This window comes from Austrofundulus limnaeus, unplaced genomic scaffold, assembly GCF_001266775.1.
Source record: "Austrofundulus limnaeus strain Quisiro unplaced genomic scaffold, Austrofundulus_limnaeus-1.0 Scaffold1258, whole genome shotgun sequence".
Lineage (NCBI taxonomy): Eukaryota > Metazoa > Chordata > Actinopteri > Cyprinodontiformes > Rivulidae > Austrofundulus > Austrofundulus limnaeus.
This window is the reverse complement of record NW_013953660.1, coordinates 22173-41971: the sequence shown is the minus strand read 5'-3', so window position 1 is coordinate 41971 and position 19799 is coordinate 22173. Positions and strand designations below refer to the sequence as shown.

At 38.0% G+C, this 19799-nt stretch overlaps 1 protein-coding gene across 3 annotated transcripts in view; it reads right to left on the bottom strand.

The window, feature by feature from the left end:
- Nucleotides 1-19799, bottom strand: part of LOC106534742 (pleckstrin homology domain-containing family A member 5) — a gene marked incomplete at its 3' end in the record, with an annotated part of 57020 nt that overhangs the window by 18285 nt on the left and 18936 nt on the right. For 2 of the 3 annotated variants that reach the window (XM_014031474.1, XM_014031475.1), the window contains 1 exon segment: nt 4564-4647. In XM_014031474.1, the coding sequence (XP_013886928.1) occupies nt 4564-4647 (84 nt within the window). 3 annotated transcript variants of the gene reach the window in all.

Sequence of the window (19799 nt, the reverse complement as noted above, 5' to 3'; positions counted from 1 at the left end):
AATTTGGAGGTTGTTATTTCCCATAATGAAGAGGATTTTGAAAACATTAGCATGTAGATAGCAGAATGGAAGTCCATTAGCAAATTCATATCAACAGTCAGCAACAACACAAGAAAAATGTGGATTAAAAGCTAATATCTGTTTTAGGTGTCATTTGGGTTGAAAGTGACTTGAAATTTTACAAAATAAAGGAATGGACTTAAGTAAACTTTAAACAGAGGTATTTCTGGCAACATTAATACTTTATTACCCTTGATACTAGAAGAAAAAATGGATGTGTGCCCACTCTAGTGGAATGTAGACCCAATAAAACATCCCTACACATTAAATCAACATCATGCAAAAATGGTAACATATAACTACACAAATGAACGTATAAATTGCCTCTACTCCAACATAGCCATTTCCCCCTTATTTTCTCTATAATGTTGGTCACCACAAGTAGGGGTGTATGCAAAAAATGGTCCCTATATAGTAGGGAATATGCACTCGCACACACACATTTACACATACACATAGATGCAACTGGTAGCATGTCCACATGCTAATTGCTGGTAATAAATTCAATGTTGATCCGCCACTCCCAGAAACATTGGGGAAACACTGCATACAAAACAATAAATACTAAATAATAATAAACGCTTAAACTGTTAACTTACAGTATTTGCAGGATATAATGTCATATTTGATACCTGAATTGAAGTGGCATATGAAATTATGTTTGAGTGAACAGGTTTTACACCTGCATTACATAGATAATGCCTGTTGTCTTGCAGATGCTCATGTGGCCATCTAAAGAAAGATTCAGACACAACAGCAGAGTGCTGAGACTAGCATTCCAGAGTGGTCACATGCCACAAATGTTCTGTGCTACAGATCATAACAGCATACTTCTAAGTAACAATACCGTATGCAGTATGTACCGTATTTATTCGTGTACAATATGATCTCATGTATAATACGACCCTCCCTTTTTTGAGCTTAAAAAGCATAAAAAAATTAATCCTCAAACTACCTCCAATTTCATACAGACTTCAAGATTTTTCAGCCTTTGCACTCTTTATACATATCAGTAAAGTGATCATTGGACTGTTCTTTTTATTTTAACAACATATGTACTAAAAGGTATTTTGACAACAAATATATACTGTATCAGCTGTAGCAGCATCATATGAATTCTGGCATTTTACACATAGTCTACCAGGATACGCCAACACAAAAGTCAGAGACTTCACATGAGATTTGGACCATCTTGTGGGGCAAAAGCAGATTACTTCCTACTCGTGAGCGCCCCCTCTGGTTGGGAAAGGTTTTTTCAGGGATACAAACTTTTTCAGAACACCAGTAGATGGCAGCCATTACAGAAGAACATGTGTCTGCTATTGTTCGAGGAGCGGCCCAGTCACACGCTAATGTCATTAGTTCGCAATTATTACTAAGGTGCTGGACTGCTTTTACCCCCCCCCCCCCCTTTTTTTTTCACATCATGTCTGGATCTGTTATTATCTCACTCTGAAGCACGGAGGAGTGTCAGAGGTACGTTTGCTTCAAATACTTTTTACGACGTGGTCTAATTTCCAGACTCAGGCATTTTGTGAATGAAGCCGATACTTCAGTTAAAATACATAAGTAAAAATATTTATCCGAGTATAGTACTAGCCCCCAACTTTATGGATGATTTTATGGATTTAATTTTACGTATTATACTTGAATAAATATGGTAAGTTATGTCCCCTTTTCATGGTCAATGAATGAACTACAGAAAAAGAGGTTTACAATAACAACACAACGGAAAGATTTTCTTTACGCTGTTAGTTACACAACCTAAAGTCTCCAAATGCCAAAAAACGGAACATTGAAGTGACACATATGATTTTAAATGGTCAGAGAAGTCTCAGAAATCACTTCCTTGTTGTTTCTTTGACTTGGACTAAAAGTAAATTACTTTTTAAATCTGTTATCTTAAAACTAATCTATGACCTGATCTGAAATCTTCACACTTCTTTGTATCTCTATAGCTTTGTAAAAAATAGGCTGAACTGTAGTTATCTTAAGGTGGTCTGAGTGACTGTTCTCTATGCTGTTCAGGAGCGAAGGTTAGAATTCCAAAAGCAAACTGAGGCAAAGATCTGTGTTTTAGATGTCTTTAAAGAGTAGAGCCGATTAAAGAGAGATTTTCATTCAGGCCTCCTTAACCTTGTGGCATCTTAATTTGTCTTTGCCTTTTATTACTCATCCAAGATGAGGATTTTCCCCGAACAGCTTCCTCTTTTTTTTATTCTAGCTAAAACATAGATCCTGCAATACCTAAAAATACTTGAACTCTAATGCATCTCTTATGCATACCACATATAGATTATATGAGAGAAAATCTTCCAGATTCTAAATTAGATATCATCTTGCACTGGTGTGTTGTTCTTCCTAGTGTGAAAAACAGCAGAGATGTGAGAGCAGCACAGGCAGGAGGAATGTGTCAAGAAAGTGTAGTGTGACGGTTCAGTTTCGACAAGCTTCTCTTGTACCGTCTTTTGATTGTTAAATACCTTCTAAAGAAAATGCTGCTTAGTGAATTACAGAGACAATAAGTCCAAAAGTTCACAGTGTGTTTTAGATCAATAAGAATTTTGATTTTGAAACCGCACAAGAAAGAAAACCCACAACGGAGAAAAAACCCTCCACAAGTTTGCCACAATTTCTAATACAAGAATGATTTTTGTATCTCGAAGCAACATATTTTTCAAGTTAACTAATTAACAAAGCTATGTGTGATAAAATGTAATGGCATGACTTTTGTGCAATGATTCAAGATTGTGGAAGATGAACTGAGACAGAGACTTCTGAGGTGATTAAGAAAGCGATTAAAGCTCAGGCATGTTGCACAACATGAAGCTGAGATGCTGGAATGAAGCATTAAAGCTGACTTTATTGGCAGAGTGTGGGATGTGATGCAAACAATTCAGTATGTGTACAGTTAGGATGCCAACAAACTGAGACTGAGAAATCTGAGTTGGAGGCTGCAAATTATCAGGTTGGGTTTTTTTTGTTTTGTTTTGTTTTCTATGACAGGCATGTATTAAACTGACATTGCCTGCTAGGTTAAAAGGTTAATTATGAGTAAATCAGCAAATAGGAATGTCTGTAATTCTGAGCTCGACACATAAATGTTTGGTCTGATTTTTTGTTTTCATTTCAGCTGAAAGACACCTAGTACTTTGACCCGGTTATGTGCAAATATGTGCTAAAGGCTCAGGCAATGTGGATGAACAAACAAACAAAAAGAACAAATAAGAGATGAAACTAGGGCTGCACGATATATCATTTGAGCATCGTCATGGGGATGCACGTGTGCGCAATAGTCACAGTGCAGGTCCTGCGACGTAGGAGGCAAATTAAATCAATGTGTAAACCATAAGTCAGTAAACGGCTTTTATTTTTACAGCGTTTTTAGGGGAACTGTTGTTGGTGAATTCTCAAGCTGTGGAAGAAGACGATGAGGGTCTTTACAAAAACGAGGAGGGAAATGGTAAAACACAGTTTAGCATGAATGCTGAAAGCATGACGAAAACAGAAACTAAGAGACACAGAGGCTACACTTTAGGTTTGTTTATTGGTAAAATGCAATTTATGTTTGCACATGATAAAAAAGAAACAAACTCAAACCCTAGCACAATAAAAAAATAACAAGAATAACTCAAAAATTCAGACAAAAATATATTTGTAACTCACACAAAAGAGGTAAGATTGATGCAGGTTGATGCAGGATGGCAAGAATACCTACAGTGTTATTTAAGTCAATTGTTGAAACTTCTCGTATATCTTCATATCGCAATGTTCCTCACAGGATTAAAAAAATTCATAGTCAGGTTAACCTTATGAACCACTGGATGGATTGTATTAAAACCATCAGAGAGTAATCAATGAATGTAAACCAATATGGTTGCCACAGTCACCTGAAAACACAATAAATCAGTCAACTTTACAGATGTTTAGCTAAAAATTGATGTTATAAGAGTTGAGGAGTCATTTTTTTACTTATACGCCAAATGCTAACATCTCATGAGATGGTCAATAATGCCATTTATTTACAAGGTTTAAAATGGCTTCAACTCTCTCTGACATGTAATCCTGGATAACACCTTAGCATTAATAACAGAGAATATGACCTGTATGCTAGACTGTAAATTATTTTTGTTTATTATTGAGTTTTTTTTAACCATGCTCTAGACACTAATATTAATAATCCTACCTTGGCAATTGTAGAGAATATTAAGAACAGAAGATAAAATCTATTTAATAACATGACACTCATAAGAAGAATTTAAAAAACATCATTATCTTTGGGTTTACAAGCATAACATGTTCCTTAAAAATTCGATTGGAGTTAGATAACAAAAAATGAGCCGATGAGAGGAAGCTTCAAGTGGAAAAAGCAGAACTGCATACTGAAGATGGCAAAGCAAGAACTCACACAATGTTCCGAACATATGGAAAGTTTCAGAAACATACCATAGAGCTGAAAAATCCTACCCAGCAGCATTCAAACAGCATAAACAAGCGACTTACTGTTCATTGACGACAAAGATGCAGTTGTCTTGAGAGGGTAAGCCTGAGACCGGATGTTTGCAGGTCACCTTCCGCTCATTGTGGCTATTGAGAATAGAGAAAGAAAAAAAATGACATAGTAGTGTTAATTTTTAACATTGAATTACTGACAGCAAACCAGAAAAAAATATCACTTTTTACTGTTTCTGTTAGATGAGTGTTAGATGTGCGGAGGTAGATAAGATCTACAAATAAAGTAGACATCCTAACAAAATGTGCTACAGGATGTGCATCTAAATGGTGCATGTAAAAGAAACAAAAAAAAATCCATCAGTTTAAATACCTTTTACTTAATCGTATTAATGACTGCAGTGCACAAGGTTCAGCAGACTCTGCTGTCCTACACCAAACATCTAATGACAGAGCTAGAGAAGATACCACCCTCCAACCCTGTGAGCCAATTACAGCAGCCAACAGCCACTTCCACCCTGCCATTATTAGAACATCAGGTTACAGATCTCAAAGTCTTTATATGTGAGAAATCAACAACAGCTTTACATTAAATTAAAGCCTGAGCACTAGTGTCGGTGTGCATGTGGAGGTTTTAATATGGTTAACACCGATTTGATGTTTTTCAGTAAAATTATTAGGGGGTGGGTATGCAAAATGATTTTTTGAGCTTTATATCATGTTAAAATGTCATTCCCTCATCAAGAACATCCCCCGGGGTGTTGCTTTGACTCATTCATGCATGTTTGAGAAATCCTTAAATCTCCTGTGGAAGCCATGTGGAGCTGCATAAATGCTTGCAAAGCACTGCATTTTAACACAAAGTTCTCCCTAAAGCCCAGTCTGCAGCTGAACTTTTTGTTGTACATTATGTTGACTTTATGTTGTTTTTAAAAGAAATGAATAAACTAACTAAAAAAGAAAAACTCCTCCATAAAGCTGCAGTGGAGCTCCCACTCCACAGAGGACCCCTCCCCCGAACAATTATTGTGAAGATGTGCTGAAGAGGGAGCGTCGGAAATAGTAGGAAGTTCTTAAAAAGACAGAGGCTAATTTCAAGGCATTTATTATGCAAAATTTAATTAATTTTTAAAATATACAACATTTTCCTAACAAATGAAGTAACGGTTATTTTATTGTAGTATAGAATTGACCTATGCCTGGATAATACATAACACCCCTCCTTTAAAGCAAAAAGGGTTAATTTTATTACTAAATAAAAAATTTGCTTTATAGTCTGTAGTTATTTCAATATCTACTAAGCTGTTACAGGTTTACAAGATCATGAAAAGGTTTTCTCTACAGAAGGTTGATCAAATGTGTCAATAAATGCTAACATTAAGACACCATGCAAAACAAAAGACAACATCCATGAAGAAATGAGCTGCAACGTCTTCAAAGCAACTACTTGTACAGCTACTCTTTTGTTCAGGGATAACTAGAAGTGACTACAGATCCAGTCCAGAAATAACAGTTTTTAAACATGGGGTACTCGTTTACTGAAACGACCAAATACCATGGATGAAATGGGGGTTTTAGTTTCAGTTTAGCCTGGAGAGAAACAGGCTCTAAAGCTCTGGTCTGTAATTACTGGAGGCAGTGCTGGCAGCAGAGCACATTGTGCGGTCTTTGGGCAGAGCGATGGCACCATATTTTTCTGGTATCCCTTATACAAGCTTACAGTATACTGCTCATGTAGACTGAGTAATGCTTGAAAAAGAAAAGGAAAAACCTTGACATACAGTCTATTTGTGTACATGACAGTGAGGTGTTAAAAAGACGTACATAGAACACCTTTAAACATCTATGTCAGTACCATAACTCCATAGGCATTAATTTGTATGAAGTTATCGTACTGACATGGATTGAAAAAAGTATTATTTGTAATACATGTACAGTTCTATTTAACATCCCCCACAATAAAGTACATTTAACAATGTTTTTGTAATATCAGCCAGCACTGAATTACTGTTTATTAAGGAGTCATAATGAATAAAAAAATAATCTTACAGGAAAGCATTCAACATTCACAAGACCTCTTCAGCTTTCAGCAGCTTTCTTCCTGTTAGTCTGGTGTTGTGCTTCACATAATCAAATCCCAAAAGTTCTGAATGATGGTACTGTGAGTGCTTTCTGAACACACAGGCTTATTAAAGCCAACTGTACACAAGTTGCTGAGTGAAAAACAGTTGAAGAAAACAAGTCGAACCTCGACAAGTCAAAACATACCCAGATGTTTTTTTAGAGGCAGAGAGACTAAGCCAACAGTGACAGTTGCTGTTCAGCCCTAATTAAAACAAAGCTCCAGTGTGAAGCCCATGCTGCTCTGCTATTTCTATACAGTATAAGTAATATAGAGACAGTGTGACAACAACACAACTGCCCGTTTTCAGCAGCTTGTGTCAAGCAATGATAGTTTGCAATGCTTCACCTGTGAGTGAGAGTGGCCCAACTCAACCAGATTTTAAAAGTTGGTTACCCTCCACGCTTGGACAAATGGCTACATTATTAATAGAAAACCATTAAGACTGGCATGGACGATAACTGAGAAAAGATTTTCTCTGAACTCTATTAATTACACAAACCTATAATTGTATCAACAACCCCTTTGAAAAAAAAAACATTTAACATAAGATTTAGAAAAGTTCTCTACAAAAGCAAATAAGTCTTGTGGGTTCTACAAATCAATTAGCTGTTTAAAGCAGAAACTATTTTTGTGATAACATAGGCTATGTATGAATTTTCTTTGTTTCCTATTTCAACCAGTACAGCACACATTGTGAATTGTGGCTTAGAGAGTCATTACACAAGTATTTGAAAAAATAAATAAATAAAAAGGGGGGGGGGGGGGGTAAATGTAACAGCTTGGGCAGAAAACACAATGACTTTATTATTGAGATCAACACATTAGTAACAGAAAACTCTGTGTTCTCCAGTTTCTGTCTGACATGTACTCAACTCAATTACCTTCATACTTCATACAAGTTCTATCCATCCATTTTAGATTTGCATTCATTTTTTATTTGTTTGATTTTTGGAAATCATCTCAGAAACCCACACTTCATGTTTCACAGCAGGGTTCCACACCTTTATTTTGTGAAATGCTGCACTGTTGACTTTATTCTTTGCTTAAAACAGAACACTTATGTGATGGAGACGTTATGAGACATTCTCCAGGTGTTAGCAGCAGATCAACTGCTGTGATCCATCCATCCATCCATCCATCCATCCATCCATCCATCCATCATCCTTTCAGGGTCACAGGGGTCACTGGTGTTCATATCCAGTAGTCACTGTGCAAGGAGTGGGGTACAACCTGGACAAGTCACAAGTCCAGCACAGTTTTTTTTTCACCCATTATGTACAAAACGTACAATTTAAACATTTAGTTTTCAAAACATGTCAACTCAGTAAAAAGGTGCAACAGGAGCTGGTGAAAGAGAAACTTTGTGAAACATCCTGATCTGACACAGTCACGAGGCTGTGAAGCCCCATCAGTCGCTGTAGGATGCAGAAACACTGAGGTTTTGGCTGAAAGCTCCCAACTTAAACAATCCACTAACATAGTAGTTTGTATAAATCTGTGCTCATTTTGTTGATGGAAATCTAACAGACTGACACACTTTTTCTGACAAGTTCCTGCATGAGAGTTTGTTTTAGAGGGTTTTTAGATGCAGAAAACAGGCGAGTTTGCCTATAAACTTTTTTCAAACAAGCTAACACCTGCAACAATTAATCTTATGAAATACTAAAATGCCTAAAATGAAATAATAAACATGGCTATTTTAATTACAAATCAACGGATCACCTGTGTGGCATGCAATACCTGGCTTTCTCAGCTGCATGGCACCTTCAAAAAAAATCAATCAGCTTGTATGTTCACAATAAACACCTCTACCACTGTGGATCTGCTCATATAAATCTGTTTTCCTTGAACTATTCTGTAAGTTTCACTCAATTGGAACCCGTATTTGGATGTATAAATGCTCTTTTACATAGTTGAAGACAGCACCTAAAAGTCTGGTCAAAACAAAGAAAAGGTGGGCAGAGCAGCAAAAAGTAAAAAAATACAGCAAAAACATGTGTGTTCAAATCTCAATTAAACTTTACACAATTTTTTATATGTTGTTTATCTTAGGCTGTAACTTCAGTCAGACATGTTCGGGAGGATGTGGTCCATGGCCACTCCAGTCCAAAAACAGAGCGCATAAAATCTCAGTGCTGAAATAGCAGAGGTATGTGAAAGCATTTTTTCATTACCAGTTTCTTTCTTTATATATAATGTTTCATTTTCCAGATAAGGGTGTTGTGAGTAAGAAAAGTGTTTTGAGAGGGCCGGGGGGAGGGGGCTTCCCTCCCTGTTTGCCTCAAATGTACTAAGGTAGTAAGTGGGAGTGGGAGCTGACCACCCTGCCGTGTGGAGGGGTTGGGTAGTTTTCTGGCCCTGTCTACAACAATTAGCAGAGAGCTGCAGTTACAAAGAGCTTAAGGTTTGGGAGGGGGTCACTTCAGCACTCCACAGGGTAAGCTTTTATTACTCCGAGCAGGTCTTTGATCCTTCACACCCATTCAGCTGCAGTATAACCACAATAAACCAAGAGGCTCCGAGAAAGACACATGCATTAAAGAAAGAAGAAAAAAAGAGCTTTAGGAAGTTTGGCAACACACGAATGGATTCTAACATCACAGATCTGAAGTCCTAATGGAACATAAACTTTTTTCTAACTTAAAACTTATATAGGAAGCAAAAATCTATTTGTTTGACTGTCTAAAAAAATGGCAAAACAGAAATCTCACCTTTGACAATTACTAAAAACATTTTTTAATAAAACACTTTATTTTAACAAGTAAACACTATTATATGATTTGTCAAATATTGCAGTTTAGAGAAAGTCTAAAAACTGATTTTATTTATTTATTTATTTATTTTGCTATTGAAAAAGTTTAAATTTCACCCAGTTGTGAAAAGTTTGAATTTATTTATTTATTTAAACACGATTGTTTATTAAAAGTGGCTTTCAAACACAACACTAGGATTTTAGCGCACCGACACTAACCAGCCAAACTAACAATTTTCTGCCCATTACCCTCAGTGTGTTTGAGGTGGGAGTAAGAGGAGAGTGCTGAGTGATGGCACTAGACTGATGAAACTAAAAGGACCTCATTAAACACATGGTCTGCAGTACAGAGGAAACTGATTAGTTACGGTGTTTTAAAAGGAAATTCCTTTATCCAAACTCTTTGTAACCGTAGCAGATTAACTGAATCTTAGTCAAATGCAAAACGTCTTCGATTGCAAGCGCTTCTCTAAAAATTAAGAAAATATTTTAATCTGTTTCTTTACAGGAAAATATTTTTCTACTCAGTTAACTTATCACAAAATGTTCCTTAATAAATTCTTATTATGGCAAATATCAAGATATTTCGTATAGATTTAATTCTCAAACTACATAACTTTTAAACCTAACTTCATGCTTGTTACTATACTGTATGTAATAAACTCATATCTGTGTTGTCTCTAGATGTCAGGACATTAGGGGGAATTTCCCAGCCAAGTCTGTAAATCTGTGTTATTTTGCTCAGCATTTTGACCCAACTGCAACTCACTTAGTCCAAGTCTCCACAATCCTAATTCAAATGCAGAGAAACACTTTTTTTTTTCATTAGAGACTTTTTTTTTTTTTCAAAATAAGCATGGAGTACAGATTTAGGCTTTCAAACCATCAGGTAAGCACTCCTAACAAGCATGAAAGAGTTTGGGTGCAGTCATCCGTTCACATACCACACAGACGTTTGACCAGAGGCATGAATAGCCTTCCTCACAAAGGTTAGGCTGAATAAGCAGAATAGGGAGTTTATGGGAGGACATGTGGGTTGAAAGTGCAAAAGGGGGGGAAAAAAAGATGCTATGGACGTGACAAAAAAGCCAAGCGCTGTCACAAAAATCTAATTAAGTGGAATGATGACTGTAATATTTCAGAAATATAACTGTAGGCATGCTGTGTAAAGAAGCTTGGTGTCAATAAAGAAAATTCAGTGGAGATAAATAACTGACCACTGGGTTCCTCTCTGATTTAACAAAGAAAAAAAGAAGTTTTTTTTCTTTTAAAGACAGGCTGAGTCATGTCAGTAAGGTAAACACATTCCTGTCCAAGAAGTACCTTGATTTTAAGAGATTGTAGTGCTCTTTGCTGCCTACAGACAATTATTTTAAAGAATTAAGCTACTTGATATAAAAGTTGTGAAAAACTGAGCCACAATCTGTAAGAAAAACAAAGATGGCTGATTCAAGCGTATGTTAGGATTCAACTTTCACCTTGGACCTCTAAGAAGAGTATGCAGCTGCTTATTCGAGCAGCAAATCTGATTTTTTTCCCTTCCTATAATTAAATTAGCATCCCACTCAAAGCAGCCGTGACTGTGAGCAAAGTGGGTCAAGGTGACACAGCTGATCAGGCAATTTATGAAGCCTTAGAAACAAGCTGCTTTCTGAAAGGAAAATAAACACAGGTCAAAAAGATAAGGATGCTGGCATCATGCTGGCGCTGTGGTTCACTCAAACGATTCAGAGCCAAGAAGATTTGTTGACAAGCGAAATGTTTAGAATGTCAGACGATGAGATAGACTTCAGTTTGAAATATTTTCTAAATTTAGAAAGATGACCCACCAAAGTCGAGCACCAGATTTCATCACAAAACAAGTACTGACAAACTGGAAGTAACAGTTTTATCTTTGCAAACGAGTTGGTTTCAAGACGTGTCTAATTGTGTCAAAGTTTCTTGCTTCCCACACATACACATTGAAATTTTGCATGTTTGCAGCTCTCTTCGAAACTGCAAATCCCCATATTTGGTAACTTTAATGGTCATAAGAGAGGCATGTGAAATGAGCTGAATGGTGAACTTTTCTGGCCAGAGGTCTGCTACAGCTGTTTCTCATGAGGACTAAAGTAGCAGTTCCTTAAAGCTTTAAAAAAAAACAAAAAACAATTAAATAAATAATAAGGCTCTCAGCCTTGCATTAGCCACACAGTTTCTATTTTCACTTCCAGGGCCTGTAAAACTCCACTTATGAATGACCATGTTCAATTTCAAGCTTCATTAAAGACACCTCCAGGCACAAAATGGTTGGACCAAAAACAAATGTATGAGTGTATTAAAAAATATATGTACGATATTATAACTAGCTACTGTAGACAGAAAAAAACCCACAGCACCAAAATTATATTATGATCTTGGTCAACTCCTGAGACATCTGTATGTGTCACAAAAACTAAGACTGAACCAAAAACAAATTTTAGTAGGAAATCTATGGAAGATTTCATGTGACTATTTAGAGTGGATATATGTCTACAGTTAAAGGTTAAACTTGTTTAAGATGTGGGAAGGTGATTATTCCTGTTTTGGGTTACACACTGAGGTAAATCTGTCTTGGGATCATTAAAACCATGCAGAACTGAAAACAGTTTTTTTTTTATTCGACTGCATATGCAAGCATAATCTTTAGTTTCATATATATATATATATATATATACACTCACCGGCCACTTTATTAGGTACACCTGTCCAACTGCTCGTTAACACTTAATTTCTAATCAGCCAATCACATGGCGGCAACTCAGTGCATTTAGGCATGTAGACATGGTCAAGACAATCTCCTGCAGTTCAAACCGAGCATCAGTATGGGGAAGAAAGGTGATTTGAGTGCCTTTGAACGTGGCATGGTTGTTGGTGCCATAAGGGCTGGTCTGAGTATTTCAGAAACTGCTGATCTACTGGGATTTTCACGCACAACCATCTCTAGGGTTTACAGAGAATGGRCCGAAAAAGAAAAAACATCCAGTGAGCGGCAGTCCTGTGGGCGGAAATGCCTTGTTGATGCCAGAGGTCAGAGGAGAATGGGCAGACTGGTTCGAGCTGATAGAAAGGCAACAGTGACTCAAATAACCACCCATTACAACCAAGGTAGGCAGAAGAGCATCTCTGAACACACAGTACGTCGAACTTTGAGGCAGATGGGCTTCAGCAGCAGAAGACCACACCAGGTGCCACTCCTTTCAGCTAAGAACAGGAAACTGAGGCTACAATTTGCACAAGCTCATTGAAATTGGACAAGAGAAGGTTGGAAAAACGTTGCCTGGTCTGATGAGTCTCGATTTCTGCTGCGACATTCGGATGGTAGGGTCAGAATTTGGCGTCAACAACATGAAAGTATGGATCCATCCTGCCTTGTATCAACGGTTCAGGCTGGTGATGGTGGTGTCATGGTGTGGGGAATCTTTTCTTGGCACTCTTTGGGCCCCTTGGTACCAATTGAGCATCGTTGCAACGCCACAGCCTACCTGAGTATTGTTGCTGACCATGTCCATCCCTTTATGACCACAATGTACCCAACATCTGAAGGCTACTTTCAGCAGGATAATGCACCATGTCATAAAGCTGGAATCATCTCAGACTGGTTTCTTGAACATGACAATGAGTTCACTGTACTCAAATGGCCTCCACAGTCACCAGATCTCAATCCAATAGAGCATCTTTGGGATGTGGTGGAACGGGAGATTCGCATCATGGATGTGCAGCCGACAAATCTGCGGCAACTGTGTGATGCCATCATGTCAATADGGACCAAAATCTCTGAGGAATGCTTCAAAGCACCTTGTTGAATTTATGCCATGAAGAATTGAGGCAGTTCTGAAGGCAAAAGGGGGTCCAACCCGTTACTAGCGTGGTGTACCTAATAAAGTGGTCGGTGAGTGTATATCTTTTTTGATTACAAGTGGAGAAACACAAAATTCTGTGGAAAAACAACCACAAGTTTTCCAGATGAGTTTGATCAATGACTTAGAAGCTAGTATCCTAGAAGCACAAGAAACTGGTTTTACTGCTTACTTGTTTATTTGTTGCCAGGAGTTATGTCACAAAACATCAAAAGACAACATGATACACGATATAGTTCAACAGTGCAGTGGATGTTTTCTATGTTTGGCAGGTTATTATCAGGAGACCAGCCTGGGTCATGGCAGGAAAGACTGTTCAATAACATAATTGTAGCTTAACTGATGGCGATTAACAAAGTGAACGATTTAAAGGATCACCGGAAAGTGTAGCAAAGTTAAAGTAAAACTATAAAGAAATAAAACTGCAATTTGATACAGATCTTTGGGGTGGGGGCAGCAATGCTTCAGGGCTGCTTGCAGTTAAATGAAGGCAAACGCTTCAAAAAATTATGGAAATTCAGTTTCAGCAGCAGTAAAAAGTATTACAACCACACTGAAAGCAGATGTGCATCAACATCAGATTGCACAAAAATGTAAAAACCATAGAAAAATAAAGACAAGCCACATACAGCTTTGGTTTCACATTTCCTCACCTATTACTGCTGTGAATACAAACACATCTAAAATGTTGATACATTTATGAGACTGTCAAAAACAATACGTTTTTGGGGTTCAAACTAAACTAGAGAATAACTGTCACACTGCATATGCACCTATTTGTTTATAGATGTTGGTAAATAAAACCTGGTTTAAGGCTTCAAATACGTAATGCGGTAAAAACTCAAATACAATAAACAAACCAAAGCACACGGTGTAAACAACACAGCGAGGTGCTTGTAACAAAAAAGAGAGACCAAATAAAAAGCAGCATTAATACACAAAAACCACGCAGAGAACAAAACGCAGCCTGGAAGCCAGAGCTGCTTTTAACCGCAGCACAGTACACACACGGCTCATCCTAATAGCTTTTCGCTAGCAACCACCACCACAATCAATACAATTAACACCCCCCAGTTATTGTGGCGCTGAGGGAAAGCCCGGTGATAATACTCACAGAAAAGACTTGAAGGTCCAGATAAACACAGAGGGGACGAGCCGAACAACAAATAACCGCTGTATCCAGATGTGAGCGTCGGCCACACCGAGAGCTACTTTAGAAAACCGTCCGCTGCAAAGTGCGCTCTTCAGTCAACCGCTGCTGCGCCTGCTTCTGCCGATGTGCTCGCGGGGCAAGAGGCTCGAGCTCACTGCTCCAGAGCTGCTTGCTGCTCCGCGTGCTGCCAGTAGTAGAAACCCGAGAAGCGATGATGTCACAGGCAGGATGTTACAGCGAGCAGAGCGGCCGGTGGCGCTTCAAGCCCGACTGACTGAAATAAACCCCACAGTAGCTGCGCGACAATTATTTTCCACATGTAGTTGGCAAATTTCCCAACTCCTCCACACTTGGAGGAAATGACACGCAGCCTACTAAATATGTAATTACACAAATATTTCATTCCTTCATTGTTCATCTAGGAGCATGCCCAGGACTGCCAATGAGAATAATAAACGCATCAGGGAGTTCTCATGGACGTTCAACTACAACTAAATAACTTTGGGAGTCATAACCTGTGGAACAGCAAAATGTCCATAATTAATAAAATAAATAAAACATTTTGAAACACGTATCTTTATGGATAAATAATAAATGTATAATATCACAATACTGTAAAATCACTGAACGCATACAAGCTCATTATTGTGATTATTTTTAATCTCCTTTTAAAATGTGCTTATTAATTTTTTTCACAGTGAAATTTTTCCTCTATAATAAAAACTATTTTGAGGCATTTTTTTTCTTTTTATTCCAACAGTTTTTATTCCAAAATGCCCTTTTCACGAAGTATTTTATTTCAATATCGTGACTTTTTCCAGTTATTTCATAATGACATTTGTAGCAGAATTACGTTGTCAATCAAGAGAAACAGGGCATGGCCAGTTGTTTGATTGGCTGTTCCTATACCCAAAGTAATCACATACTCATCACATTGGAGCCTTTACCTCTATCTTTACCCTCAACACTCCATAATTTTCACATAAATGTTGAAGTATTCAAGCTTAATGCTGCATTGCAAGTTTTAGAAAGCTGAAAACTTTAAAGTTAAAGTTAAATCTCAAATCATATATCTTCTCAGTCCAAAATATGAACATTTTAGTTCTCAAGAGTGTTTTTTATCCTTGAGGTGTAGGTGAGCAGCCGAGTCTTGTTCTGAAGAGTTGGCTGTCCTGTGCCGAGTCATTGGTCTGTGGAGAGGTTGTTTAGTTTCTCCAGTACAGAGGTTTGAACATTCTTCACTGCAATGAACTGAACAAATGAACAACATAATTCTGTATCTGTAAAAACTGTTACTGCATTTAAAATAAGTGATGGGAAGACAAAGGTCCAGCAGTGTACAGATCTGATCTGGGGTTGTTTAGGTCATTCACTTGATTAAGTTATTTTCGGACACTTTCCACAGCTGCTGAAGTGAAAAGTGAAGTCATGTCCAGTAGAAGAGTTCTTCACTGAGTCACCTTCAACTGTTGAAGTCGTGAATTTCCAAAATGAGGAGCGAAAACACCAGCAAGATATTCTGCTGTATTTTTTGTCACTAAGTTACTACTGCTCACAAAGTGTTTAAGGTCGTACTCAGACCTGACAATTTGGTCCGCTTTAAACGAACCAGAGTTTGTTTCCAGCGTTGGTCCGGACCTTTGGTGCAGGTGTGAATACACTCATACGAACTCTGGTGCGGATCAAACAATTGGACGGAGACCTGCTTTTTGAGGTGGTCTCGGTCCGCTTCCAAACGAACTCTGGTGAGGTTCACTTCAGTTCTCTTCTGGTGTGAATACAGACCGGACTCTAACCGAACCAAATGCATTAAACATGCACCTTTTTGGACTTCACAGGCCACCGTTGCTGAGCTAAATAAACTGAAATCATACCTGTTTTGTCGTCTCCTGTTAGCAGCTCTACTGCCGGCCGGCATGTTGTGGGTCAGAACACGCAGAGCACCTCGTCTCCTTTGGGTTGCGGGACACATTTACGTGACGCCGCTCCAAAATTAGAATATCATCATGGAACCACCATTAAATTAGCTGCTTTTGACATTTTAAATGCTGTTGCAGTTGTACTATCAGAAAATGTGCGCATCAGAACCGCAGCACGCAGAACTTCCTTGTTTTCTTCTGGGTCTGTGGCTCAGTCCCGCCCCCGTCCTTTTTTATCCAATGGGAGCATTGATCGTCAGCCTCATAGCTTTGTTTACAACTTATAGTTCATTTGCAAAAAAGCACAATGTGAATGCAAACCGCACCAAACGAAAAAATAAAGTTCACTTTTGGTCCGGACCAAACAAGTGGACCAAAGGACTTTCCTGGTCTGAATACACCCTAAGTATAAGCTGTGGGATGATTGGCAGTGGGTGATGCACAACCCATTAAATATAAATGCAGGAAGTTGCACCTTCTCTTCCAGCTCACTCTTAAGCAAGTCCTAACAAAACAAGTAAAGAAAATGAAGTAACAAAGGAATTATTCTGAGGAAAGAGTTGTTAAAAAACATCAAGTTACCATTTAGGAAACCATTCTGCATTTTAACTTTGGATCCCACTGGGTCAACTGAATACAGCTTGTTAGTTTCAATAGGAAGAGGTGAGAAAAAGAACTGAATTTCGAGCAGGTCCAGCAGGGAGCCTGAAGCTAATGGGGATGTGAAAGCCTGGACAATGACCTCAACCCCAAACAAGAAGCCAAACAGCTCCTCAAACCATCAACCTGCTGGGTGCAGAGAGTGGTGCACAAAGACACTCAGAGACATCAGTGCCCTCTCAGCTGCTACTTTCCCCCACTCTTCAATGACACTTCAACATCTCTTACAGTATATTACAGCAGCTCTCAAAGTCCCCCATTTTAAACAGAAGCAGCCCACAAAACCTAAAAGCATTTTTATTGGAGGAAAACAGAAATTAGGCATTAGCTATTCAATAATAAGATCACCAGTAATTTGTGAAGCACCTTGACCAGATCGCCTACATAAATAATGCATCAGGCCTCTATTTCAAAGACGGGTGGGGGTGGTGGTGGTGGTTGGGGGGTGGGGGCTGAATGAAAACACTCAGCCATTTGGCAAACCATGCATCTCTAGGGAGGTCTTCCTATGTTGGAAGCATGGAGCCAGGGGACTTGGCCACCACCTGGGGGCAAACAATAGACGCCACATCCCAGGAGAAGATGGAGAAGAGAATAGTGACTGTCTAGAGAATATGTCACATGATATTTAATGACCCAATCTGTGGTGCATGAATCCAGAGTGAACAAGAGGCTGACAAATAAAAAAAGGTGTCAGAGGGGAAAGTCAAAGCAAGCTGTTCCACCATCTGTGTATGTGCCACATGCCATGAGAAGATCACGTCTTAAGAAAACTCTTTTCACTGTCCAGATATTTCATTTCTTTTAAAGACCCAGCATTGTTGAGAAAATACAAAGTTGTACACATTTTGCTCAAACCTTGAATTTAAAATCATGCTCATCAGGTGATATCGCGAGATGCCATGCTCAGCGTATGTGTTGATGACACCTCTCAACTACTTTAGCTCATCATCTGTAAAACTGACTGGGTTAGATGGTTTTGTGCTGGCTAATGTAGAATAGCTACGGTAGCCAACTTCAACTGGATTGACTTGAACAGTTAATGAGTAGTCGATGTACATCTATTGTAGTAATTACTTACTCAAAGTTTTGTTAAAATTTGTCAAGTGATTCATGAAATAAGTAGCACTTAAAGTGAGTGTTGTGACCCTTAGCAACTACAACATCAAATCTAAGCACAACTGTCAAATAGAAAGAACTATTTCCTTTTCTTAAGTTAGTTGGCTGTTATGACCATCTTGAACTGGCATGGCTCCAAGAGTTAAGCACTTGTAGAGTTAGATTTCTGTGTAACTTTCATTAAAATTCATCATGTAGTTGAGATGAGATAGTTTGCTAACAGACACACACACGGAGGCAAAAACTTGATCAGCTGCCGTTGACTTTTGGTGTCACGGGGAAAAAAAAAACACTGCATCATTTCACAGATTTGTTCTAGAATGTGTTCCTGTTTGACCACTCGATGCAATTAACACTACGTAAAATAAAATTAAATCTACAAGCCTTCAGAAATTTTTTTTCAAACATATTGTTTAAAAAAATCACAGCAATGCCAGTGAGTGCTGTTTCCTTGTTCTTTCAAATAAAAAAGTAAACGTCACCATCACACCCACAAAGTCTGACTCATCTACCCCCAGGCAAACATCTCAAGGCTCGATTCAAAAAAGGAAGAAAACTCACACATTTCATCAGTCGCTTGAGATGTTTTACATTTAGGAGTCTGCTGGCTCCCGACTGTTTGCAGTCAAGATCAACACAGCAGCTGTGCAATTGTGATTACATGCATATGCTGTTTCTTTTTTTAAAAAAAATCAAGAAAAAAAGGCAGGGATTGGAATTCAGAGTGGAAAAATCCTAAGCTGTCAGGTCATCAGCCATTACAGTGGGAGTAGCAACTACTGCTCCGAGTTCCTGTTTAGGTGGGGGAACGGTCAAATCGGGGCCATGAAAAGAATGTGTATGCTCAAACAAAAACCTGACAGCACTTGGTTTTATGGCGTTGGATCATTAAAAGCTCTTTTAAATGTGAGGAAGAACCTGGTGAACAAGCTCAAACTGATTGGTTTGGCCCCAAGAAAACCCAAATGAAGGCGGAACTACAAGACTCAAACAACAGATTGGCAGCATCTGATAGGGCAGATAATGTTTCTTTTTTCTCCGTCAGATCAGTTGACTCTTGCAGCCATGTGATCTTTAGAAAGCACAGAAATCTCTACAACTCAGTCCATTTTACACATGTTCAGTTAAAATTTAGTAGATGCTTAGAGTGATATGCATTCAGCACGTGCCCTAAGAACTAATGGATCATGCAAGATCACTTAAGATATTGTAATATTGCATGGCATAGGGCTGCAACTAACGATTATTTTAATAATCGATTAATCTGTTGTTTATTTTTTCGATTAATCGGCCAAATCATTAAAACACTTAATTACATGAATATGAGTAGATATATTAAGTTAATTCCGTAAGGATGCAAGTTATTGATAATGAATTAATCTGAAGTTGATTTATCTTATAGATTGATTAACAATTAATTAATAGGCAGCCATTTTTAAAAAAAAGAGAGTTTTCTCTTGAATCAAGAGGGTCTTCCCATAAAATGGAAGGATTTTTTTTTATAATCTCCAGAATTAAAAAAACAGAAGCACATAATACATATTTTAACTATTTATTTTGCCAGCTGTATTAAATACTGACAGAAAAAAATGTGTTTTTCTCCTACATAAAACATAACAGAAATTGAATAGGTTGCTGAATGAGGAAAATAGATTAAAATAATAAAATATGATATTTAGAT